The sequence below is a fragment of the Myxine glutinosa genome, chromosome 10, assembly GCF_964187855.1.
Source record: "Myxine glutinosa chromosome 10, kmMyxGlut1.1, whole genome shotgun sequence".
Classification (NCBI taxonomy): Eukaryota; Metazoa; Chordata; class Myxini; order Myxiniformes; family Myxinidae; genus Myxine; species Myxine glutinosa.
This window is the reverse complement of record NC_136270.1, coordinates 54875046-54901988: the sequence shown is the minus strand read 5'-3', so window position 1 is coordinate 54901988 and position 26943 is coordinate 54875046. Positions and strand designations below refer to the sequence as shown.

Genomic DNA, 26943 nt, shown 5'->3' with positions numbered 1-26943 from the left:
GTGACCCCGTTGCCCCCGAACGTATTCGGGGGCCAAATGAACACGGCAGGATTGCGACCGCAATTTCTTCCACAAGACCTAAACTCGAACTGCCGGAGTTTTAGCAACGGCGAGCGGCCATGTGGTTCGCGCATCGCGCTCGGTTCCTCCTCTACGACTAGAGGGGCGAACCAGCTCCGGGACCCTCCGAAGGAACGCCGTTACGGGGCGTTGGCGGCACGGCTACTTCGTCGCCTTCGCGCACACAAGCCGAGTACTGCTACTTCGTCGCCTCTGCGCACACAGGCCGGGCACGGCTACTTCGTCGCCTTCGCGCACACAGGCCGAGTACTGCTGCTCGTCGCCTTCGCGCACACAGGCCGAGTATTGCTACTTCGTCGCCTCCGCGCACACAGGCCGAGTACTGCTGCTCGCCACTCCTACTACTGCTCCTACGGCGGATCCCGAGGCTGATGCTCCTGCAACTACAGCTACTACCGCTGCTCATCTCTTGCGCACGCACGGCTGCTTTGTTACCTTCGCGCGCACTGGCGCCTCGTTGTCTTCGCGCGCACTGCTGCTCGCCACTCCCGCAATTCCTAATGCTGCAACGACAACGGCTACCGCTGCTCAGCACCCGTGGCCCGGCTCTGTTCCACCCGCGGCCCGGCTCTGTTCCACCCGCGGCCCGGCTCTGTTCCACCCGCGAACTACGTACACGCCCGTGGCGTGCCTTCTGGGGGGGCGCATGTAGTGGTTACCTTATGCACATGTCGCGGTTACCTTATTCACTTGTCGCGGTTAACTTATCCGCATGTGACGGTTACCATTACGATGGGTTTGGTCTAACCCACGCACACGGACGTTTGGTTGTGTCGTCGTGACGCACGCGCGGCTGTTGGAGCCACGCCCTCCGAAGAGGGTTCTTGGTTTTATAAGCCGTTACGACTTCCGTTCGCTAGCAGTTGCTGGAGATTTCTGTACAATAAACAACCTTTTGTACCCAACGAAATGGCCTCTTCTTGTCGTCTTCGGCAACCGCTAAAGTACTGCCACCCCAATGCCGCCATCAGATGGTTGACATGTTGCACGAGGGGCACCCAGGTATTGTACGGATGAAACGTTTGGCACGAAGCTACAGGTGGTGGCCACAAATGTTAGATGTTTGTGAGGTGTGGTGTCTTGTCTTGTGCGTTATCCGTTTTATTTATCGCCCCTCATCATGCTCTCTTCTTCCCCTGTGAGTGTGATTGGTGATGGAACACCAGGTGATCTACGTCATAATAATCACTAGACGTCATTTAGAGATATTAAAAGAAAACAATATGTTCGGTACAAATATCATGCATGTTTACACATGGTTTTACGTGTGTAGTGCGATGTATAATATGCCCCAGTAAAATACACTCGTTACTATCGTTTTCCTCTTTAATATTCATCATGACGACATGACGTAACTGGCACGTTCAATCGCCGGGCGGGTCATGACGTCGACACGTTTTCATGCAACTTCTTTGAATTTCAAATTAAAGTAAAGACATTTTGTATTATATTATTTCAAGGGATAATCGAAAATGTCGGTATTATACCGATAATAATCTCGGCATGGGGTTCTGTTTATGCATTTCGACTTCCGGCACGTGACTCGGTTTATGCCGTTCGACCTCCCTTCCGGCACGTGACTTCATTAAGGGAGCGGTGAGTAATAACATTTTTTTAACAGTCCAAGGAATAACATGAACGTGCATTTTCATTACAATGAGGTAAAATGTCTATCCCTGGAATGTTATTGGATGTGCAGCGTGTTCTGTGTTGTGTTCGTCTCTGGCATCGATTCTTGAGACTTGAGCCTCAAGTTGAGGTAAATACCTCAAGTTGAGGTAAATGGAACCCGGCACGAATCCGAATAATGTAATATGCACTAATCGGCGGAATATGAGGAATTGGGGCACTAATCATGACAAACCCGTCACATCTCTTTAGAACATCACCACGGACGGGACCACATGACCACGACCCAAAAGGTTGCGGGGGGGGTGGCGTCATTGGCCGGGGGTGCGGCTGTGCTGCTGATGCAGTGCCCCCTGCTGGTTAGGGCAGGAATTTGTTCAGGATGCAGGCGATAGCTTGCCTCCTTCACGAAGGACGCTGTGGGGTCTTGAACGTCCACCGACTAATACTGGCAGACGTGACGGCGAGTTTAACGTCCGTCCGAGGGACGTCACATCCATTGATTAATCGCTCTACCTGCGAAACACCTGAATATTTTTTTTTTTTTTTTTTGTATACTGAATCGAGGCTCGTGAAAGAGCTAACATGTACTTCACAAACAAATCAACCAGACAAACAAAATCTATAAAAACAGGGAGCGGAAGACAAGATGGGGAGAGAAGGGGAAGCACACAAACACAACATTTGAGAGCAGGGAGATGTGTGGAAGGGAGAGGGCTTGGGGGGAGGAGGCGTGGGAAGGGGGAGGAGGCGTGGGAAGGGGGGGGGAGGAGGCGTGGGAAGGGGGGGGGGGAAGTATAAAACACAAGGACACCAAGGACTTCCAGGTCAGAAGTTGGTATTTCAAAAAAGTGGAATTGGGATGAAATTAGCGGGGATAGAAAAGATCAAGGTTTTGGATGGGGAAAGATAAGAGATGGTGGTGAACAGCTGTTTTAAAGACCTGGAGGGTGGAGTGGGATTGAAGAGAGTGAGGGAGTTTGTTCCAGAGGTGGGAGAAAAGAGGAGTGAAGGTGAGCAGAGAGTCTTGATTTTGGCAGTTTAACCATAAGAGGGTTGCAGGCAGATCTTGTACGACCTGTAGGAATATTTGCGGGACAGAGCCCAGAGAGAGCTGGGGGGGCAAGGCCAGAGAGGAGTCGGTAGAAGACGGAAAGACCACCAACCTGCCTGCGGTGAGTGAGTGAGAGGCCCTTGGAGTTAGCTTCATCGAGGGAGATGCCAATGATTCTGAATGCTTTGGTTTCAACAGCGTGAAGACGAGCTAGGTGTGAGGCAGGAGCACCAGCCCAGAGGGGAGAGCAGTATTCCAATGAGCTGCGGATGAAAGCCTTGTATGTGGTGAGGAGCTCAGGTGTGCCAAGGAAGGACTTCGCACGACAGAGGATGCCCAGTCGGCGACTGGCTTTGGAGGCCAGATTTGAAATGTGGTTTTCCCAGGAAAGATCATGGCAGATAGTGAGACCCAAAAGCTTGAGTGACAGAACTTCTTGGAGAGGATTATTCAGAAAGTGGATGGGAGGGTTGTCCAGTCGGTCTTTTCGCAGAGACATCGTAAGAGTGTGAGATTTGTCAGCATTGAAAGACATGTTCCACTTGTTTGCCCACTCTGTGATTTTGTTCAGGTCTGCAGAGAGTGAGGAGGCTGCAGTTTATAGCTGTTATAGCTGGGTCTGGATTCAAACCCAGGATAGACAGCTTAGAGGAGAGTGTGTGTACGTTTAGGCCATCCTGACAGCCCAAAATGACAGAAGAGGTTAGAACAGTAAAATGAGTGGTAAGGTACAGTATACCATGTGCCATCACATGCAATCTTAGACCGAGAGGAAGCTGCTGAACGATGAATGACACAAGACAAAATGACTCGGACAGACATCGATATACATTGTGTTACGTGCTCCTCCCCGACCCCCTGGTCACGTGTACCTCCGAGCCCCGAGAGGAGTTACGGCAGAAAAATGTGTTATTCTGTATGTCAAAGATCAATGGTGAAGCCACACCAATTGTTACTCAGTCACAAACAAATATTGTATTAAGATCACACAAGAATAACCATACAACAATAATATGAATCAAAATAATATGTCCCAAACCCATCCCTCTCTGTACCCACCGTACCCAAGTCGTACCCAGCTGCTGCTGGACTCTGTGTCCTTTCCTCCTGACAAGGTGGAAAAGTTTCTGTCAACCCTCGACACTGATTCTGCAACTGGTCCTGGCGGCATCAGCCCACGGGTCCTAAAATCATGTTCTTCCGCTCTTTCACTCCCTCTTTCTGTTCTCTTCGCCCTCTCTTTTGCTCAAGGTCATCTGCCATCTGCTTGGAAATCAGCCAACATCACCGCTTTGCACAAAAAAGGTGCAAAAACAGATCCTAGCAACTACAGACCAATCAGCCTTCTCCCAATTATCAGCAAAGTCATGGAATCCATCATTGCTTCAGATATGACATCTTTCCTCTTCTCCAATGGCTTGATCTCTGACCATCAATTTGGTTTCAGATCTGGTCACTCTACTCTGGACATGCTCCTTCTGCTTTCTCAACAATGGATGGAGGTCCTCAACACCAAACAGGAAATTAGAGCTGTCTCCCTTGACATTTCATGTGCCTTCGATATGGTCTGGCACCCCGCTCTGCTCACCAAACTCTCCTCCTTTGGTATCCATGGAAATCTCCATGCATGGCTGGTGGACTTCCTCTCTGGTCGTAGTCAACGTGTGGCCCTGAATGGGTTTCTCTCATCTCTTCCTGTTCAGGCTGGAGTTCCCCAAGGCAGTGTTCTGGGCCCTGTGCTTTTTCTGGTCTTCATCAATGATCTCTCTGACTCTCTTGAAAATCCTCTCTATCTCTTTGCTGACGACTCTACTCTGTCGCTCCATTCCTCATCCCTCAGATCGGCAGTCTGCAGCCTCCTCACTCTCTGCAGACCTGGACAAAATCACAGACTGGGCAAACAAATGGAACATGTCTTTCAATCCTGACAAATCTCACACTCTTACGATGTCTCTCCGAAAAGACTGACTGGACAACCCTCCCATCCACTTTCTGAATAATCCTCTCCAAGAAGTTCTGTCACTCAATCTTTTGGGTCTCACTATCTGCCATGATCTTTCCTGGGAAAACCACATTTCAAATCTGGCCTCCAAAGCCAGTCGCAGACTGGGAATCCTCCGTCGTGCGAAGTCCTTCCTTGGTACACCTGAGCTCCTCACCACTTACAAGGCTTTCATCCGCAGCTCTATGGAATACTGCTCTCCCCTCTGGTTTGGTGCTCCTGCCTCACACCTAGCTCGTCTTCACGCTGTTGAAACCATAGCGTTCAGAATCATTGGAATCTCCCACGATGAAGCTAACTCCAAGGGCCTTTCACTCACTCACCGCAGGCAGGTTGGTGGTCTTTCCGTCTTCTACCGACTCCTCTCTGGCCTTGCCCCCCCAGCTCTCTCTGGGCTCTGTCCCGCAAATATTCCTTCAGGTCGCACAAGATCTGCAAGCGTAAGTATATGCATGCGTATGTATGTGTGAATAAGTAGAAATGCATTGAAGATTAATTCAAATACAATTTTAGAAACAGGAATCAAATTCCTGCGAAGGGCTAAGTGTGAAAAAATTCTGACTCAATGCGGGGCTCGAGCCACGGACCTCCGTTGATAACGCGTCAACAGCCCACTGCGCAGACAGTTATAAGACAGTCAACAGACAGTTATAAGAAACGCCTACTTGAGGTTGTTTCTGCCAAAGGGGGCAATACCACCTATTAGAGCCAAGGGTGTACTTACTTTTTCCACATGCGAAATTTGCATTTATGTTTATTTAAATTATACAATGGACTACAAAATGTAAATGTTTCATGATATTTGTTTTGTTGTATCACCTTTATCTATCAATATTGTTGAAATGAAGATCAAATAGCTGTATGTTGAAATATGTTGAAAAAGTTAAAACTTTACATGGGGTGTACTTTCTTTTTCACATGACTGTATATATATATATTGTAACGAATTTGAGAAGTGTAACAATTTTGGAGAAAGTGTAACGAATGTGAAAAGTATGGTTTTGTTGTGTGTAACACCCTCGTAATGTAAATAATGGTCGCAGCCGTCCTCCTAGTTAATTCCATGAAACTTACACACAGGCCACGATATATCTTTTTAAATAGTTTATTTCCTTATTCTATGTAGGCTAAATATGTGTTTCCCACTAGATTGACTCTGCATTGCATCAAACGAAATAAAGCGTAGGCCCCTCCGATGATCCATGGCAGCTCAAGTGCCAGGGATTCCCCCACTTGAGCTTTCACAGCAACCGTTTATTGCAGTACTGAACTGCTGTGCAACGTGACGGCGCCTTACCTGCAGCTGCTGACCGGTTTTCGCCATTTGCGGCCATTACGAACAAGGGGAGTGGCTAGAGAAGACGGGTCGCCCCCCTCGTCATAGGGGGGAGGAGTAAGTAGGCCCCGCTCATCCAACCCAGAACAAGGGGTTTGGCTAAGAGAGGGCGGAGCGGGAACCCCCGAGAAAGTGCGCGAAGGTTCGGTGAGAAACAAATATAAACCGCCGTGGGACGCCCTCCGTCCTCTTACTCTCTTACTCTCTTGCTCTGACCCCGTCCTCTTGCTTGCTGTCCCTCTTTGGTGCTGGGGAGAAGGAAGACGCCTGAACGAGCAGGTGTGACCGAGCCATCGTGCAACCAGCTGCGCTGCAGTTAAGAGGACGCAGGCCACGATAAGGGCGCGCCAGGCAGCAATACACGTGGAAGCTGAACCTCCCTTGCCTCTCAATAGCCATCCATCCTCAAGCCATACCTGCCTGCAATTTTCCCCGTGTAAGTGTGAACGTCGTCTGTCTTGAATGTTGTCCTGGGGTTTATAAGTAAACTGCATAGATAAGCTAACGATTCACTGTGTGACTGCTCCTTCCATCCATTGCTTGTAAATAACTTGATCGCTCCTTCTTTTTGCTTGTGTGTATAATAAATCCTGTTGTTCCTCCGTACTCTGTCTTCTTCTCTCTTCCTTCTCTTTCGGTCGCTTTAGAGGTTTCCAAATTGAATACCTGTGGCGCGATTTGGTCAACGTTGGGGGAGTCGGGCCAATCGGGGATCCTGTAACGGTCGTGGTTGACCATCCGCTCGGCCCAAAGTAACATCTTGTCCGCGACCCGTAACAATATATATATATAAGGGATTATGTATAACTGACAATCAGGTATTATACATAATCCCTTATTATACATGTACCCTGTAACATGCACTGTTTATATATGCTTATATATCAGGAAATACTTGTTTATGACGCAATATTTGTGGTGCGAGTCAAGTTATAACAACATTTGTGAACCCAAGCTAATGAATAAAATAATAGACATTGTACTTTCGTAGCATTATGGGAATATTGTATGTTACGTTTCCAGATAATAGATGAAAACTAGTATACAAGCTCCATTTTATCAAATTACAATTTAATGCCAAGAGAAATCAAATTTATCAGCATGCTGTATGCAGCTGACAATAAATCGTGTGCCGCGACAGGCAAACAATTCGTGTGAATAAATGACGCCGCTTGCAGATTTTATTATTCCAATAACAAACAACACGTCACTTTAACTTGAATTAGTTGTTCCTCATTAAATCTGCGACCAAACAGTAATAACATCGATTCCCTCGTCACAGAACTACAGGATTGCCACAGCTGACATACATCTCGCAGTGCCAGCGCGCGAAGTTAGGTATGCAACATGGCGCCAGTATTTCAGTTGGCCAGACTCTCAATATACACGGCACTGGACGGCCCGGTCTCATGGCGCACCAGCACGGCGATGATTCTCTCCTGAATCGATAGCAAAACCTGACCCGCCGGTTAATCGGTCACAGCGACGACAACTCGGTCGCAGGAATTCCTTTCCCGGAAACCCGAAAGTTCGCTAGTGACTCTTGCTCGCCAACGTTCGCTTCAGAACCCGGAGCAACTCGGCTTTCTTGTCTGACCTCTCTCGCTCTGCCCTCTTTCTTTCCTCTTCTTCCTCGTCTGGTTCCCGATCCAGTTTCCCGTTTCCTTTTAACATTAACTTTTTTTTACCTTTTGACAACAGTTCATGAACAATAAACCTTTTGAACACAATAATAGTACATGGAATCAGAAATATTTACAGTGGATGCAAGCCACCACAACGGAAGTGACGAATCCGTAACAATTGCTAAAAATAAATTCCCTTTCCTTTTTGCTTTTAATACAGGATGTATCGTCATCACATTTGCCTGTTTTGTTTTTTACCTCTGCTATTCCAATGTAGGACACCATTTTCAAAATCCTCGGAGTGCGTCGGTGTCCAATTCTGTGGACACAGGGACCATGTGGCTCACGGCGTTGCTCGCTATGTCCCACCGTGGGGCACGGCGAGGCATGAGCCTGCCGGGTTCCTTTCGGGATCGGCTCAGAAACCCACCTGGGAAACGTCGCAAGAAGATCTTTGTTGAGCCGATCGCTCCCGAGGAGTGGAAGTTTTATGAAGGGGATATTGTGAGTAAACATCATAAGTGAATCTGTACAACACCATTGTCTGTCTATAGAAGAAAGCATGGACGTTTTGAATATGGAGCTGTGTGGTTAAGGCTTGTAAATAAATGCTGCCCAGTGTTGCTTTCATCCTAACCCTTGAAGCTCCGGAGTACGAGATCAAGTTTTCCCATCTTTTAATGTCCACCATGAAATGTTTGGTTTTTTTTACATTAAAAACAGGAAAACGAGAGTTTATAGAACACCTTACCCCACGCAGTGCTTGAATTAAAATAAAATAAAGATTTTAAAGGTCGTATAAATAAAAATTCCGGAAGTTTACCGCCTTGTGGGTCCACCTGTCATACACCACCTTGTATAACATATCCAACTCGTGCAAAACTAGAGGGGTTTGGAGTCAATAAGGTGATTTGTGTTCTCCAGTGTTGAAATATATCATAAAATTGTAATAAAAGAAAGATTTTAAAGGTGGTACAATCGGTCACCTGTTGTTTGTGTCCTTTCTGGCATCCTTCCAAACACGAAGTTTCGCTTTCCTGTTTGGAATAATTTCAATTTTGTTTGAATGCCAAGACCGGCAGACAGAGTAAGATAATTACCGTACTCCTGTGTGGTCATGCGTGCTCGGATCGACACTCCGTACAACTTCTCAAATTCAGAGCCAAAGTACTAACTGGTACACCTGCAGGGTCGTGTTCCAAATCTCCGTCCGATTTGTGTTAAAAGTATAAAATTCAATTGAAATTAGGTTGTTCCTCGATCATAAACGACGTCTGTAGACGGGCAGATTGAATGAATCAATAATTAATCCCACTTTTAGCTTCACGTGTGCATTGGGTAATAATATGAACGACAATGGCACTTTATTACCTCCACCACCACAGGTGGACAGAGGTTGTTTTCACCTCTGTTTGTTTGGCTGTGAACAGTATATCTCAAAAAGTTGTGGAAGGATTTGGATGAAACTTGATGGACATGTTGGGTGTGTGACGAGGAAGATTTGATTCGATTTTGGTGAAGATCCCGATCTGGATCAGAGAATTATTTAATTAAGTGATTCTTCACCATTGAGAAAAAGGGCCAAAAACGATATACAGCAGGATATTTCAAAAAGTTGTGAATGAGTTGGTTAGGTGAGAAGAACAAGCCGATTCGATTGTGGTTCAGGTCCGAATCCAGATCCGGCCTATCCGTGGGATACAAAACGTGACCTGTTCAGTCTGGTGGGGATGTGCGCTCTACCGAGTGCTGGTTTTTTTGGGGGGTTTTTTTTGTATACTGAATCGAGGCTCGTGAAAGAGCTAACATTTATTTCACAAACAAATCAACCAGAAACAAAATATATAAAAAGAGGGAGTGGAAGACAAGATGGGGAGAGAAGGGGAAGCACACAAACACAACATTTGAGAGCAGGGAGAAGTGTGGGAGGGAGAGGGCTTTTGGGGGGAGGTGGTGTGGGAAGGGGGGGGGGGGTATAAAACACGAGGGGACCAAGGACTTCCAGGACAGAAGTTGGTATTTTAAAAAATAAAAAAAAAGTGTAGGATTTTGGGTGAAATTAGCGGGGGTAGAAAAGATCAAGGTTTTCGATGGGGGAAGATAAGAGTTGGTGGTGAACAGCTGTTTTAAAGACCTGGAGGGTGGAGTGGGATTGAAGAGAGTGAGGGAGTTTGTTCCAGACGCGGGAGAAAAGAGGAGTGAAGGAGTGAAGGTGAGCAGAGAGTCTTGATTTTGGCAGTTTAACCATAAGAGGGTTGCAGGCAGATCTTGTGCGACCTGTAGGAATATTGGGGGGACAGAGCATAGACAGAGCTGGGGGGGCAAGGCCGGAGAGGAGTCGGTAGAAGACAGAAAGACCACCAACCTGCCTGCGGAGTGAGTGAGAGGCCCTTGGAGTTAGCTTCATCGCGGGAGATTCCAATGATTCTGAATGCTTTGGTTTCAACAGCGTGAACTGTTCTCGTATAATATGGTCATACGCTCCTATTTTATCAACAAAGATCCTGTCCAAGTTGAATTCCTCTTTGGTATTCCCATCTGAGTACTTTGCTCACGATGAGTGTGTTGACTCGTCCACTTGTACCTCGTAATCCACATCAATGTCCGATGACGTCTCTTAACGACCTTGACTAACACAGTGATCATGTTATAAGCTTTGGATCTCTGTTGGCAATATAAATAAATAATAACCACGAACAGCCACGCACTAAGGCGTCATGTTACCCATGTCATTGCATCATGTGACCCGTCATGTATGACAAACAGAATTCACACTTTATTACACCTCAAAGCTGATAAACTGTAAAAAGCCAAAATGCTGATTAGAAGTTTTGTCTTAATTGATTTCAAAGCTGATTATAAAACCCTTTTTTACTTTAGTAACAACTTGGGGGTTGCCAGTGTAGATTATGAATGGATTGTTTTCTTTGCATGTTTTTGTCCCAACCAGGTGGAGATATTAAAAGGAAAGGACAAGGGGAAACAGGGAAGAGTCATCGATGTCATAAAAGAGAGAAACTGGGTCGTAGTGAGAGGATTAAACACGGTAAGAGCAACTTCCGGGTGCATCTTGTGCTCATCCAAATAATTATCAAAATAGAAACATGTTCTTTGGTCCAAACTACACTGTGCCTGGGGGTGGAGAGGGAGGATGGGGAAGGAGGGTGGGGAGGAGGGGAGAGAAGAGGGGAGGAAGGGTGGGAAGAGGGAGGGAGGGGAGAGAGAGGAAGGGAGGGGAGAGAGAAGAGGGAGGGAGGGGGGGGAGAGAAGAGGGAGGGAGGGGGGAGAGAAGAGGGAGGGAGGGGGGAGAGAAGAGGGAGGGAGGGGGGAGAGAAGAGGGAGGGAGGGGGGAGAGAAGAGGGAGGGAGGGGGGAGAGAAGAGGGAGGGAGGGGGGAGAGAAGAGGGAGGGAGGGGGGAGAGAAGAGGGAGGGAGGGGGGAGAGAAGAGGGAGGGAGGGGGGAAGATGGAGGGAGGTGAGGGGGGGAAGGGGAGTGTACAGTGTAGAAACAAAGTAATTTTGAAGCCACAATTTTGTCCTTAATTATACACTGAATATGATGGTCTTTAATTTCTTCGTTGTCCGTTGTCCTTCCTAACAAAGCTTATTGAAATCAGGATTCACCTAACAAAACACCTTTATGAACCATATGAATGTTGTTCTTCCTTTCTTCATACTCAGGGAACCTTGTAATATAAACTGTAATTAAGCTGAACCTTCTTCCTCATTGGGTTAGTTCCTGCAAAGGTAATTTATTACTCCCGCCAGGGAGTAATGCATTCAATCGTGTGTGTGTGTGTGTGTGTGTGTGTGTGTGTGTGTGTGTGTGTGTGTGTGTGTGTGTGTGTGTGTGTGTGCGCAAGAACAAATCTGGAAAGGTTCTGAACATATTTGGATGAAAGTTGGTGGGATGATTGCCCTTGGGATAAGGAATAATTGATTAGTTTTTGGTGAAGCTCAGGATATTATTCCGGATCCAGGAATTTTTTGAAGGATTCTTTACCATTGGAAGAGGGGGCTCATTTTTTTTTTTAACATTATCTTCTATATATTCTATATTTAACATTGTGATGTGAAAATAGTTTTCATATTTGTTGTAAATGTAGTTTGAACTCGTGGTTATGCGTTAGAGCGGTGTATTTTGTTAGCAGCGTCGCCTTCAATGTTCATTTTTTTTTTTTTTCTAATAAAGATATTTTGTCATTTTAAAACCACCAAAGTGTGTATTCGGTTTCCCCGTTTCATAAAATGTATCGGTTGATACGTACAATGCTTTAAAACTTTTTTTTTTTTTTTTTTTACCTCAGAAGAGATATCAACATTTACCTCAGCGAATGTCATTCGCGGTGTCAGTATTTGATGAACTTATAAAGACTTAGGTGAGTTATAAGTGTGACAAGCATGTGCACGGGATTCTTCTCAGAAGAATGAGTGGTCGCATTAGCTTGTGCGACTTAAAATGAGCGAGTTTTGTTTTGACGTTTGGGCCAGTTTTACATGTTGTATCCCGAAGGAATGAAACGAACGTTTTTCCTGGCTTACAATTTTATTTGACGTCACAAATGCCTCAAAATACACTCACTTATATAGGATTGAACGCTGAATCCGAAAATGTAAGTGAAATTGCTTTGTTTATTTTTTACATTATCTTCTATATATATTCTAAATATATATCTGTGCAGTGTCTGTCTTGTGTTGTCTTGTCTTGTCTCGTCACTGAACTACTCCCTCAAACTTTTGTGAAATCGTACTATTCCAACTTGACCCACGGCGGGAGTATGCGCTCTCGAGTGGCGTTCCAGTTTGGAATTGCACTGGCTACCTTGAGCATGAGTTCACAGTAACGTTATGTGAATTACACACATTATTATCTTCGGACGTTTACACAAGGTGTTTGACCTCATGCAGCTGGGGTACCAACGGCGGTATAACGGACGTACCGTTTTGTAGTTTCTCCCTCTGTTGATTCGATGAGTTGCGTCCCAGAATTCAATACATATGGAAATCGGGAGAGCGCCAGATTCGTCACACTTCTTCCCACTTTCCCCCTCTTTGACCCCACAGCAGTCTTACTTTACTCATGGTTGTTTTTGTACTTTCATTGTGCTTAAGGACGTTTCATTGTTGTGACAGCACTACCGCCTTTTGATGAAGACGGATAGATCTCCAGGGATGTTCATCCAGAGCGAAGCACCTTTACTTGTGAATGATGTGGCCTTGATAGAGCCAGCAGACAGGTGAGTGTTGTTATCTGCTGTTAAACGATGATCATGTGATGTGAAGGTACATGGGGATTCGATGCATGCAACGGGTGAAGTCAACCAAACCGATTGTGGAAAAACAAAGGAACACAAAGTGTTTATTGACTAACAGGTGCAAAGAGGCAGGTGCTGCATTCAGACGGTTTTTAGCAAGGATTTTGGAACAAATCCACTCGGGAAAGAACTGAATGACAGGTGAAAGGGGACAAAGCAATAATTGTATGAGCTGCATTTAGACACGAGCGAAGCAATGATGGAAAAGATCATGAAAGACTAGAGGTAATCGTATTAGGAGGCTGCCAGGGTAGTCGAAGTCGCTCACTTGAGCCGGCTTTCGCAGGTTTGAATCCCGACCCAGCTATAAACTGTCATCCCGGTATTTCACAAGCAGGACTGTTAATCAATGCGTGTGCTGTCCCCCACATGGATGTTAAACGGGCGTCCCATCCCCCGGATGGATGTTAAACGGGCGTCCCGTACTCCACATGGATGTTAAGCGGGCGTCCCATCCCCCGCATGGATGTTAAACGAGCGTCCCGTACCCCGCATGGATGTTAAGCGGGCGTCCCGTCCCCCAGATGGATGTTAAACGGGCGTCCCGTACCCCGCATGGATGTTAAGCGGGCGTCCCGTCCCCCGCATGGATGTTAAGCGGGCGTCACGTACCCCGCATGGATGTTAAGCGTGCGTCCCGTACCCTGCATGGATGTTAAACGGGCGTCCCGTACCCCGCATGGATGTTAAACGGGCGTCCCATCCCCCGGATGGATGTTAAACGGGCGTCCCGTACCCCGCATGGATGTTAAACGGGCGTCCCATCCCCCGGATGGATGTTAAACGGGCGTCCCGTACTCCACATGGATGTTAAGCGGGCGTCCCATCCCCCGCATGGATGTTAAACGAGCGTCCCGTACCCCGCATGGATGTTAAGCGGGCGTCCCATCCCCCGCATGGATGTTAAACGGGCGTCCCATCCCCCGGATGGATGTTAAACGGGCATCCCGTCCCCCGGATGGATGTTAAACGGACGTCCCGTCCTCCAGCATTAGTTAGTGGACATGAAAGATCCCACGGTGTCCATGAAGAGTAGGTGAGCTATCGCAAACACCCTGCCAAAATTCCTGTTCTAACCTGCATGGGGCACTGCATCAGCAGAACAGCTGCACCCCCAGCAAATACGCCACCTGCAACCATGTAAGGACCAAGTATAAAGCTAATCCTGAAGTAGGCTGTACTCCACCGAGGTAGTACTGGGATCCTGGGAATCATTGTAGTGAATTTTCCCGTAATCCCACACACTGTATTGGTCAATTGGCCAATGCTGTCCTTGAATTGACATTACAATGCACTGATGTACATCGATTGATGCACAAAATCAATGATGACCCTAAAATAAATACTCACGGCTCCGGACAAAGGCCTTGCAAGTCGAGAGTAGCTGAGCCCTTGAGGAAGGACTTGGCATTGCTGAAGAGGTCCAGTTCCAATATACAATGACCGAAGAATGTATCATGCATGTGCATTTTAACTTGGTTAGTATCGGAAAGGTGTTTATGCATTTTAACTTGGTTAGCATAGGAAAGGTGTTTGTGGATTTTAACTTGGTTAGCATGGGAACGGTGTTTGTGGATTTTAACTTGGTTAGCATAGGAAAGGTGTATGTGGATTTTAACTTGGTTAGCATGGGAACGGTGTTTGTGGATTTTAACTTGGTTAGCATGGGAACGGTGTTTGTGGATTTTAACTTGGTTAGCATAGGAAAGGTGTTTGTGGATTTTAACTTGGTTAGCATGGGAACGGTGTTTGTGGATTTTAACTTGGTTAGCATAGGAAAGGTGTATGTGGATTTTAACTTGGTTAGCATAGGAAAGGTGTTTGTGGATTTTAACTTTGTTAGCATAGGAAAGGTGTATGTGGATTTTAACTTGGTTAGCATAGGAAAGGTGTTTGTGGATTTTAACTTGGTTAGCATAGGAAAGGTGTATGTGGATTTTAACTTGGTTAGCATAGGAAAGATGTTTGTGGATTTTAACTTGGTTAGCATGGGAACGGTGTTTGTGGATTTTAACTTGGTTAGCATAGGAAAGATGTTTGTGGATTTTAACTTGGTTAGCATGGGAACGGTGTTTGTGGATTTTAACTTGGTTAGCATAGGAAAGGTGTATGTGGATTTTAACTTGGTTAGCATAGGAAAGGTGTATGTGGATTTTAACTTGGTTAGCATAGGAAAGGTGTGTGTGGATTTTAACTTGGTTAGCATAGGAAAGGTGTATGTGGATTTTAACTTGGTTAGCATAGGAAAGGTGTATGTGGATTTTAACTTGGTTAGCATAGGAAAGATGTTTGTGGATTTTAACTTGGTTAGCATGGGAACGGTGTTTGTGGATTTTAACTTGGTTAGCATAGGAAAGATGTTTGTGGATTTTAACTTGGTTAGCATGGGAACGGTGTTTGTGGATTTTAACTTGGTTAGCATAGGAAAGGTGTATGTGGATTTTAACTTGGTTAGCATAGGAAAGGTGTATGTGGATTTTAACTTGGTTAGCATAGGAAAGGTGTATGTGGATTTTAACTTGGTTGGCATCGGAAAAGTGCATGTGGATTTTAACTTGGTTAGCATAGGAAAGGTGTGTGTGGATTTTAACTTTGTTGGCATAGGAAAGGTGTATGTGGATTTTAACTTTGTTAACATAGGAAAGATGTATGTGGATTTTAACTTTGTTAGCATAGGAAAAGTGTATGTGGATTTTAACTTGGTTAGCATAGGAAAGGTGTGTGTGGATTTTAACTTTGTTGGCATAGGAAAGATGTATGTGGATTTTAACTTGGTTAGCATAGGAAAGGTGTATGTGGATTTTAACTTTGTTGGCATCGGAAAGGTGTATGTGGATTTTAACTTTGTTGGCATAGGAAAGGTGTGTGTGGATTTTAACTTTGTTGGCATAGGAAAGGTGTATGTGGATTTTAACTTGGTTAGCATAGGAAAGGTGTATGTGGATTTTAACTTTGTTGGCATCGGAAAGGTGTATGTGGATTTTAACTTTGTTGGCATAGGAAAGGTGTGTGTGGATTTTAACTTTGTTGGCATAGGAAAGGTGTATGTGGATTTTAACTTGGTTAGCATAGGAAAGGTGTATGTGGATTTTAACTTTGTTGGCATCGGAAAGGTGTGTGTGGATTTTAACTTTGTTGGCATAGGAAAGGTGTATGTGGATTTTAACTTGGTTAGCATAGGAAAGGTGTATGTGGATTTTAACTTGGTTAGCATAGGAAAGGTGTATGTGGATTTTAACTTTGTTGGCATCGGAAAGGTGTATGTGGATTTTAACTTTGTTGGCATCGGAAAGGTGTATGTGGATTTTAACTTTGTTGGCATAGGAAAGGTGTATGTGGATTTTAACTTTGTTAACATAGGAAAGATGGATGTGGATTTTAACTTGGTTAGCATAGGAAAGGTGTGTGGGGATTTTAACTTTGTTGGCATATGAAAGGTGTATGTGGATTTTAACTTTGTTAACATAGGAAAGGTGTGTGTGGATTTTAACTTTGTTAACATAGGAAAGGTGTGTGTGGATTTTAACTTGATTAGCATAGGAAATGTGTATGTGGATTTTAACTTGGTTAGCACAGGAAAGGTGTTTGTGGATTTTAACTTGGTTCGCATAGGAAAGGTGTCTGTGGATTTTAACTTTGTTGGCGTAGGAAAGGTGTATGTGGATTTTAACTTGGTTCGCATAGGAAAGGTGTATGTCGATTTTAACTTGATTAGCACAGGAAAGGTGTACGTGGATTTTAACTTGGTTAGCATCGGAAAGGTGCCTGTGGATTTTAACTTGGTTAGCATAGGAAATGTGTATGTGGATTTTATCTTGGTTAGCATATGAAAGGTGTATGTCGATTTTAACTTGATTAGCACAGGAAAGGTGTCCGTGGATTTTAACTTGGTTAGCATAGGAAAAGTGTATGTGGATTTTAACTTGGTTAGCATTGGAAAGGTGGATGTGGATTTTAACTTGGTTAGGATTGGAAAGGTGTATGTGGATTTTAACTTGGTTAGCACAGGAAAGGTGTTCGTGGATTTTAACTTGGTTAGGATTGGAAAGGTGTATGTGGATTTTAACTTGGTTAGCATAGGAAAGGTGTTCGTTGATTTTAACTTGGTTAGCATAGGAAAGGTGTATGTGGATTTTAACTTGGTTAGCATTGGAAAGGTGTGTGTGGATTTTAACTTTGTTGGCATCGGAAAGGTGTATGTGGATTTTAACTTTGTTGGCATAGGAAAGGTGTATGTGGATTTTAACTTGGTTAGCATAGGAAAGGTGTGTGTGGATTTTAACTTTGTTGGCATAGGAAAGGTGTATGTGGATTTTAACTTTGTTAGCATAGGAAAGGTGTGTGTGGATTTTAACTTTGTTGGCAGAGGAAAGGTGAATGTGGATTTCAACTTTGTTGGCATCGGAAAGGTGTATGTGGATTTTAACTTTGTTGGCATCAGAAAGGTGTATGTGGATTTTAACTTGGTTAGCATAGGAAAAGTGTGTGGGGATTTTAACTTTGTTAACATAGGAAAGGTGTGTGTGGATTTTAACTTTGTTAACATAGGAAAGGTGTGTGTGGATTTTAACTTGATTAGCATAGGAAATGTGTATGTGGATTTTAACTTGGTTAGCACAGGAAAGGTGTTTGTGGATTTTAACTTGGTTAGCATAGGAAAGGTGTATGTGGATTTTAACTTTGTTAGCATAGGAAAGGTGTCTGTGGATTTTAACTTGGTTAGCATAGGAAAGGTGGATGTGGATTTTAACTTGGTTAGCATAGGAAAAGTGTATGTGGATTTTAACTTTGTTAGCATAGGAAAGGTGTTTGTGGCTTTTAACTTGGTTAGCATCGGAAAGGTGTATGTGGATTTTATCTTGGTTAGCATGGGAAAGGTGTATGTGGATTTTAACTTGGTTAGCATAGGAAAGGTGGATGTGGATTTTAACTTGGTTAGCATAGGAAAGGTGTTTGTGGATTTTAACTTGGTTGGCATCGGAAAGGTGTTTGTGGATTTTAACTTGGTTAGCATAGGAAAGGTGTTTGTGGATTTTAACTTGGTTGGCATCGGTACAGTTTTTTGTGGATTTTAACTTGGTTAGCATAGGAAAGGTGTATGTGGATTTTAACTTGGTTAACAAGGGAAAGGTGTTTGTGGATTTTAATTTGGTTAACATGGGAAAGGTGTATGTGGATTTTAACTTGGTTAGCATAGGAAAGGTGTATGTGGATTTTAACTTGGTTAACATGGGAAAGCTGTATGTGGATTTAACTTGGTTAGCATAGGAAAGGTGTATGTGGATTTTAACTTGGTTAACATGGGAAAGGTGTATGTGGATTTTAACTTGGTTAGCATAGGAAAGGTGTATGTGGATTTTAACTTTGTTAGCAGAGGAAAGGTGTATGTGGATTTTAACTTGGCTAGCAAAGGAAAGGTGTATGTGGATTTTAACTTGGTTAGCATGGGAAAGGTGTATGTGGATTTTAACTTTGTTAGCAGAGGAAAGGTGTATGTGGATTTTAACTTGGCTAGCAAAGGAAAGGTGTATGTGGATTTTAACTTGGTTAGCATAGGAAAGGTGTATGTGGATTTTAACTTGGTTAGCAGAGGAAAGGTGTATGTGGATTTTAACTTGGTTAGCATAGGAAAGGTGTATGTGGATTTTAACTTGGTTAACATGGGAAAGGTGTTTGTGGATTTTAACTTGGTTAACATGGGAAAGGTGTTTGTGGATTTTAACTTGGTTAGCATAGGAAAGGTGTTTGTGGATTTTAACTTGGTTTGCATCGGAAAGGTGTTTGTGGATTTTAACCTGGTTAACAGAGGAAAGATGCATGTGGATTTTAACTTTGTTAGCATAGGAAAGGTGTATGTGGATTTTAACTTGGCTAGCAAAGGAAAGGTGTATGTGGATTTTAACTTGGTTAGCAAAGGAAAGGTGTTTGTGGATTTTAACTTGGTTAGCAAAGGAAAGGTGTATGTGGATCTTAACTTTGTTGGTATCGGAAAGGTGTTTGCATCTTGAATAGCTAGCCACTGCATGACAAAGGCCTGTTGTGACTGTCTTGCTTTCAGGTAAGTGCGGCCAGATGACATTTACTTCTATTAAAGGCCGTGTTCCACAAGGATGTACAAGTTGTCGTTTTATCCACATCAGGTGACAGACAGGCAATGGTAAATTGCATTCCTGATGGATGGCAGATTGTGAGATGGTGGAAGTCAGGGAAGTTGTGCAGGCTCGTTTAAAGCATTTACAACAAACCAATCATATTTCTGAATCTTTTCACAAAATATAATGTGTATGTTGTGACATGGTTAATTTGTGACGCCATGACACAAATTGTCACGTGTTCTTCACTTGTTGTGGTGAGCAGGAAAGCAACACCCGTGGAGTGGCGGTATACAGCGGAGGGTGAACGGGTACGTGTATCGACTCTTACAGGCCGCATCATCCCATTACCCCCTGAGCAGCGAAAAGACGGTATCATTCCTTCACAATGGAAAGGTGAGCTAATTGCAACTGGTAATTGCACAATTTAATAAAAACTACACGACTCTTTACATTGACAACTCCAACATCCTCTGTCTCTGTCTGTCTCTGTCTCTCACTCAACAAGGCCAAACATTTAACCACTCATCCCAATCTCTTCCTCGTATGTGGTAATTTCAATTGTCACCATGCGACATGGCTGGGTGTTAGTACCTCCATCTCCATCACGAACCATGGCACTTCAGCAAAGGACTTCTGTGACTCCATGGGACCGACTCGATCTGTGAGTTGCAACCCAAATTTATCCCAATGACAAAGCCTCCCTTCTGGACTTGAGACATTTATGGTAAAGTTGGTCATGCTGTTCTTCCTCTGCTCCTATTGGTTCATCTGATCACGTGCTTTTTAGTCAACATTTCTCTGGTTTTTCTCAGAGCTGCCTCAATGGCGGCGAGTCTGGCAGTTCACTCCAGCAGATTAGCAGGAACTGCAAGCAGACATCTCTCTTCAGGACTGGTCTCCTTTATCTACTCCCCCTGATGTTAACTCGGCCTGGGAATCCTTACACAGAAACCTGCTCTCTCTCTCATGCACAGTTTCATCCCTTGTTTTCAATTTTCCTACCCCTCTTCCCGCTCATGGTACACTGAATTCCGTGGTGAAGTAGTTGCTATGAAACAACTTGCCTTCTCTTCCTGGAAGGCAAATCCGACCAAAGGCAATCTGTGCATTCCAAAAAGTGCAACAAGTGTGTGTCCACTCCCAGGAGAGCCAGAGAACAACATTTGTCCAACCTCAAGAATGAACTTTCTAACTAGTCTCCCTTCTCCAAAACCTGGTGGCACCTTGTTACACTTGTCTCTGGTGTATCCTACCCTTCCAACCCTTCCCTCTCTTCAAATGGCAACACAACCGACTCAGTTTGTGATGAGGCCGAATGCGTCAATTCTATGTTTCCTTCAAAGTCGTGTCCCCAACCCCTCACTCTCGGTACCCACCCTTCCCTGTCATACCCAACTGGTCCTGGAGTCTGTCTTTTGCACCTGAGTTATTTCAACCCTCGACTGACTACGACTAGACGTGACGGCATCAGCTCATGTCCTAAAAACCTGCTCTGCTGCTGTTGCACATCCTCTCTCTGCCCTTTTCAAGAGGTCATCTTCCATCTGCTTGAAAATCTGCCAACATTACTGCATTACATAAGAAGAGCAAAAACGGATCCCAACTACACGGAAAAACAGACCGCTCCCCTCCCCACCCCCCAGGATCGATTGAGTAATATGTGTTGTGAAGATCATATGTTGAGGTTGTATATAGTGATTTGTTGTCAACAATACAAATGTAAAAGGGAAAGCAGTCTAAACACATTTTGCAACAACCAAGATTGGTCCTTCATACGAAACTAAGGACAACGTTCCCCAATTTGTCGTGCAGGAAAGATTTAAATATACATATTTCATTGAATTTTCCTGGGCAATGTCGGCATCAACTAGTTCTGAATAAATATGGACTCGACTACTTGCTCTAATTCTAATTGATGCCAAAATATGTGAAGGAAAGGTCCAAAACAATGAAAAGCAGAAATTAAAGGAGGGTGTTGTAGACTACCGCGGTATCATACGTGCCGGCAGGGCTCATCCCCACTCGCATGGTATCAGAGGCGGGGTAGGGTCTCTGCACTCCTCCGGGTAAAGCACGAATGGTGGGCAGGTGTGTGGTCCGTAAAAGGGAGTGGGGGGGAGGGGCCTGCACTAAAGATGTGCACCTGATGTTTCATTAGTGTCCTCGACCTACTTTTTTCAGATTGTGACCTAATTAGCAAAAAACACCCTTTTGATCACAAGTTGAATAGTTGGTTATCCTCCGATTTTCATGATACAGGTTTATGGATAGATTGTAGATGCGGACACATTTTCTTCATTTACAATCTATCCCTAAACGTTGAAGTTTAAGGTCACATGACGGTCCGAAAAAAAATTATATTAGATCGTGGGCCGAGGGGAAGTGGCAGCGATAGCTAATGGTAAGCTTACCCGTGGCGATCGCAGATATCTCGTTGGTTATTCCTTTGATTTGAGGGAGGGGTGGGGGGAGAGAAGTAGGCAGTGTTTAAACTTTTACCATGTGATATACATATATATATATATATATATATATATATATATAACACACTGTATACACGTATGTGAAACAATAGTCACATAGGTTTAGAGACGAGGCATTGATTAGTAACGTTGTACAGCACTATTGGTGGAGGGTAACGTTGAATTGTACAATATCTGGCGATGAAGCCGCAGTGATATTCACAGTAAGTATTTCCCATCAGCTGGACCGAAGGATACGCTCCCAGAACACGCAGTCGAGAAGACATACAAGGCATCGCTGCTGCTATTTGAGGAGGAACTGATGCAGAATATGGGCATCGTGGAACCCCGCCGGCCCCGGAAGTCCTACTGGTATTAGGATGTCCGAGGGGAAAAGGGATGGATTAGATGGTGCACGGTTTAATCGTAAGAAATTTTGCTCAAAACATCTTCTGCCAAAGAGCATATTAAATGTCAGAAATTTGTCTACACATTTTATTTGTAAAGTATACATGGGACACCAATAATAAAAAAATTACAAAGCCTGTTATGTACCTTATCGCAATGCAAAGCCTCCAGCATCCTAATCCAAAAACAATTTCCCTTAAATGTTCACATTTACTTCACTGTTCAAGCTTCCACTCAAAGGATGCTCGTCACAGCTGCCGATTATCAAAATACTCATTCCGTGCATCATTGCGACTCAGTACCTCACTTGAGCTTTTAACATGCATTTGTGTTTATTGCAACCGTCAGGTAAAGCAAATTTGCCTTTCTTATAAAGTGTTGATAGTCTGTCGTATAGCAAGAGCAACAATCACGACACACAGTCTCTTAGAAACCAGTCAATCTAACTATTAGCGACAAAGATGGCTGTCTGCACTTTTCAGCAAAACTACATCAATGAAACATGTGATCATAAACTTCAGGGCAAATAAACACGTCATCGTATGCCATACAGATTTTCTATTGGACAAAACAAAAGTTGTCTCAATCAATCTACTAAAGCAAATACAGATAACTTTGGTGTGGGCCCTTTTGCTGAAGAGCTTACAATTGCAACAAATAATCCGAGCAAGCTTACATGGCGGCGGCGTTCAAGACTGGGAATTACAACACGATGGCCACAGTGAAACTGATGAGGTGTAAATGCTCTGTGATGCTTCATCATTTTTTCTCTGGTTCCTCTTTTTTAGGTTCTTCCTTTTTAGATTCTTTCTGCTTCTGTTGCATTATCTCAGCATCCCTATTAAAAAATAAAGGAGAATACAAACGAGTTTTTCTTTTTTCCAAAAGTACACCGGGGAAAGGCTTAGTGCACATCTCTCTGCATCAGGCTCAATACAAGTCGGCAACAACAACAACAACAACAACAACTTTTGTCTCAAGTATCACGTGATGATCGGTCCTAATATTCAAACTCACTCACACTGCTCAATTACCCCTCGTGGTACAATCCAGATCAGGTGGTAGGTGTACCAGTCTGATACAATAGCCAGCAATCATGATCATTGACAAACATGACAGTTTCATTGCAATCTACAGGGCCTTCAGAAGGTATTCACAACCCTTGACGTTTTTCACATTTTGTTGTGTTAGTCTGAATTTAAAATGGATTAAATTGAGATTTTTTTTTTGTCACTGATCTGCACATAATCTATACTGTATTATAAAAGGAGCCGTGTCTATCTGCCTTTCAGTCGTGTTATAACTTGAGAACGGATTAACGGATTTCAATAAATCCAACCGGTGGATTCAGGTAACTCCCGGGAGTGTTTGTGATCCCAATTATTATTATTATTTATTTTTTTTGTTATGGGTACATGGACACGCTTGTCAAAACTGCAAATGCCAACACGTGACTGATTATCCCTGCACGGAGAGCAGGATCTCCCAGAACCTTTTTTTTTTTTTTTTCCCCCCATAGATTAGCCATCGCAGCCAAGATTGGTATTTCCGTCAACAAAGCGACGGGTCTTATATATATATATATTATCATATATCATTAGGAAATTGAAAGAATATGGAACTACCCAGACTCTTCCTAGAGCTGGCCATCTGACCAAACTGAGCAACTGGGCAAGAAGGGCCTTGGTCAGGGAGGTGACAAAGAACCCAATGATCGCTCCGACAGAACTACAGAGTTCCTTGGCTGAGATGGAAGAACCTGTCAGAAGGCCAACAGTCTCTGTAGCACTTCACAAATCTGTAAGCTTAATGGGAGAGTTGCCGAAAAAGAAACACCGCAGTGACAAAGAATTTGACATTCGGGTCCAGTTTTGGCCTTTCATGTGCGCAGCATGCATGCATCAAGACCAAATGATCCTATCAAATACCAATAAGCTCTGACGGGACTCACCTCTGCTTCCGAGCCTGGGTTGACATGCCACCTTCCTTTTTCTTGGCCTTGTCTAGGGTCTTCTTAATATTTTTCTGCCGTGCCAATTCTCGCTGATTTCCACCTGCAATCAAGGGGGGTTTTTGTTGTCAATTTATTAATTTTTTTCCATCGAGTTTTGTGAAAAAGGATTTTCCATCAAAGGTCATCCACCGAGAAGAGCGATTTGATGGCAGGATTTTAAGCAAGCTTCACTTCCTCTCAAAGGATGAGCAAACAGTCACAAACATTAAACTAGAGTTTATCATGACCATGTAACTTCCAACTATCCAACTTCTTCTGGTATTACTTCCAACTTATCCAACTTCTGGTATTTAAAGTCAATTCCATGTCGAAGCCAAATGTTTATATGAGAAGTCACAAAAACAACAAGAACAGTACTCGTAGAGCGCGTAGTCTCACCTCGTCCATTTATTCTGAATAAAAATATCAGTTAACTGAACATGCTACTATTTTTTGTTAAATACTTGGGCTAAGACTCATAATAGAACTGACACGCACGCACAATGAGCTTGGGGGAAGTACCGTCACTAAGGTCACTTCCCGGGATACTCCTGGGTACCAGCGACGTCGTCACAATGGCGCCGCTTTTCTCATCGTACTCAGCGTGGCATTTCCTCCTCCCCATGGACGCCAACCGATGGGGATTGTTCGTGCTCTATCCTTTTCAAGCAAGGAAGCAGCACGTACCATTACTGAAGTCCTTGGTATGACTTGAACCGGTCCAAACTGGATGAGTGTTTTTTAGGAGACACCATGTCCTTATTGGATGGTCGTTGGCTCCCTACAGGAACTCATTCGCCGTTTGTCAGGTGTTGTTTTTGGTCCTGGCAGGTGTCACACTCACCGTCCCCACAAGCAAAGCCAGTGAGGGGTATCGGTTTAGTCACCAATAACCCCACCGTGCGGCAGGTAGCACTGGGTTACATGTTACCAGTGGCAGTCCTAAAAGACTCACCTGACCCATATACCCCTTTCATCCCTGCACCCTATTACGTCACAGTTTCTTTGCATGGGTTATGAACGTCATAAATTTAAATCTTCCCTCACATCGGGTCATACATCAGATATATGAAGTTTCAGATTTTTCAGATAAAGATTTAAATTCAACCAATTATAGCTGGAATACCACTTCACCAATGATGTCATTGTTATCACCCGAAATACATAATCGGGAGTCGTGGTTTCAAACTTTGCTTACTACAAGATAATCTAATAATTGTATTGGATTAAAACTTTGCTTACTACAAGATAATATAATTGCAATGTACTAGATCCAAACTTTTTTTTTTCTTTTTTTTCTTCTTTTTTTTTCTTTTTTTTCTTTTTTCTTTTTTTTTTTTGTACTAGATCCAAACTTTGCTAACTGCAAAATAATCTAATAATTGTATTGGATTCAAACTTTGCTCACTACAATATCATCTAATATTTGTATTGGATTAAAATTTGCTTACTACAAGATAATCCAATAATTGTACTGGATTCAAACTTTGCTTACTTCAAGATAATCTAATAATTGAATTGGATTCAAACTTTGCTTACTACAATATAATCTAATTGTATTGGATTCAAACTTTGCTTACTACAAGATAATCTAATTGCAATGTACCAGATCCAAATTTTGCTTACTACAAGATAATCTAATAATTGTATTGGATTCAAACTTTGCTTACTGCAAAATAATGTAATTGTAATGTATTCAAACTTTGCTTACTGCAAAATAATATAATTGTTGGAGATTCAAACTTTGCTTACTGCAAAATAATAATTGTAATGTATTCAAACTTTTCTTACTACAAGATAATCTAAGAATTGTATTGGATTAAAACTTTGCTTACTACAAGATAATATAATTGCAATGTACTAGATCCAAACTTTGCTAACTGCAAAATAATCTAATAATTGTATTGGATTCAAACTTTGCTCACTACAATATCATCTAATATTTGTATTGGATTAAAATTTGCTTACTACAAGATAATCCAATAATTGTACTGGATTCAAACTTTGCTTACTTCAAGATAATCTAATAATTGTATTGGATTCAAACTTTGCTTACTGCAAAATAATGTAATTGTAATGTATTCAAACTTTGCTTACTACAAGATAATGTCATTGTATTGGATTCAAACTTTGCTTACTGCAAAATAATGCAATTGTAATGTATTCAAGCTTTTCTTACTACAAGATAATCTAATTGTATTGGATTCAAACTTTGCTTACAAGATAATCTAATTGTATTGGATTCAAACTTTGCTTACTACAAGTTAATCTAATTGCAATGTACCAGATCCAAATTTTGCTCACTACAAGATAATCTAATAATTGTATTGGATTAAAACTTTGCTCACTACAAGATAATCGAATAATTGTACTGATTCAAACTTTGCTCACTACAAGATAATCTAATAATTGTATTGGATTCAATTTTTGCTTACTACAATATAATCTAATAATTGTACTGGATTCAAACTTTTCTTACTACAAGATAATGTCATTGTATTGGATGCAAACTTTGCTTACTGCAAAATAATACAATTGTGCTAGATTCAAACTTTGCTTACTGCAAAATAATATAATTGTTGGAGATTCAAACTTTGCTTACTGCAAAATAATATAATTGTGCTAGATTCAAACTTTGCTTACTGCAAAATAATAATTGTAATGTATTCAAACTTTTCTTACTACAAGATAATCTAATAATTGTATTGGATTCAAACTGTGCTTACGACAATATAATCTAATAATTGTACTGGATTCAAACTTTGCTTACTACAATATAATCTAATAATTGTATTGGATTCAAACTTTGCTTACTACAAAATAATATAATTGTTGGAGATTCAAACTTTGCTTACTGCAAAATAATACAATTGTTGGAGATTCAAACTTTGCTTACTGCAAAATAATATAATTGTTGGAGATTCAAACTTTGCTTACTGCAAAA

The 26943-nt window shown here is 42.9% G+C and overlaps 2 protein-coding genes across 11 annotated transcripts in view; one reads left to right on the top strand and one right to left on the bottom strand.

Moving 5' to 3' along the window:
• The first annotated feature begins 939 nt into the window (after nucleotides 1-939).
• Nucleotides 940-22143, top strand: MRPL24 (mitochondrial ribosomal protein L24). Of its 8 annotated transcripts, none has more exons than XM_068127708.2 (8): nucleotides 1627-1677; nucleotides 5916-6159; nucleotides 6362-6538; nucleotides 8005-8231; nucleotides 10678-10773; nucleotides 12860-12963; nucleotides 19399-19529; nucleotides 21841-22143. In XM_068127708.2, exons 4-8 carry the CDS (start codon nucleotides 8064-8066, stop codon nucleotides 21975-21977), a joined length of 636 nt encoding a protein of 211 aa, XP_067983809.1. In that variant the 5' UTR covers nucleotides 1627-1677; nucleotides 5916-6159; nucleotides 6362-6538; nucleotides 8005-8063; the 3' UTR covers nucleotides 21978-22143. The 8 variants fall into 8 exon arrangements, with proteins under 8 accessions (XP_067983810.1, XP_067983808.1, XP_067983811.1 ...); XM_078785652.1 differs by having other exon boundaries at nucleotides 1652-1677; nucleotides 6030-6159; XM_078785653.1 differs by having other exon boundaries at nucleotides 1660-1742; nucleotides 6030-6159.
• Nucleotides 22080-26943, bottom strand: part of LOC137434566 (small EDRK-rich factor 2-like) — a 20552-nt gene continuing 15688 nt past the window's right edge. For all 3 annotated transcript variants that reach the window (XM_068127713.2, XM_068127712.2, XM_068127711.2), the window contains 2 exons: nucleotides 23958-24060; nucleotides 22080-22844 (listed from right to left, as the gene is read on the bottom strand). In XM_068127713.2, coding sequence (XP_067983814.2) covers nucleotides 22766-22844; nucleotides 23958-24060 — 182 coding nt within the window. In that variant the 3' untranslated portion in view covers nucleotides 22080-22765. The remainder of the gene's footprint in view (nucleotides 22845-23957; nucleotides 24061-26943) is intronic.

What these genes read in the sequence shown, in the direction of transcription:
- MRPL24 (XM_068127709.2), top strand. Translation starts at nt 8,064, where the DNA reads ATGTGGCTCACGGCGTTGCTCGCTATGTCCCACCGTGGGGCACGGCGA. An exon ending in AGTTTTATGAAGGGGATATT is followed by an intron (nt 8,232 to 10,677) that starts GTGAGTAAACAT and finishes TGTCCCAACCAG; the next exon opens with GTGGAGATATTAAAAGGAAA. An exon ending in TTGATAGAGCCAGCAGACAG is followed by an intron (nt 12,964 to 19,398) that starts GTGAGTGTTGTT and finishes TGTGGTGAGCAG; the next exon opens with GAAAGCAACACCCGTGGAGT.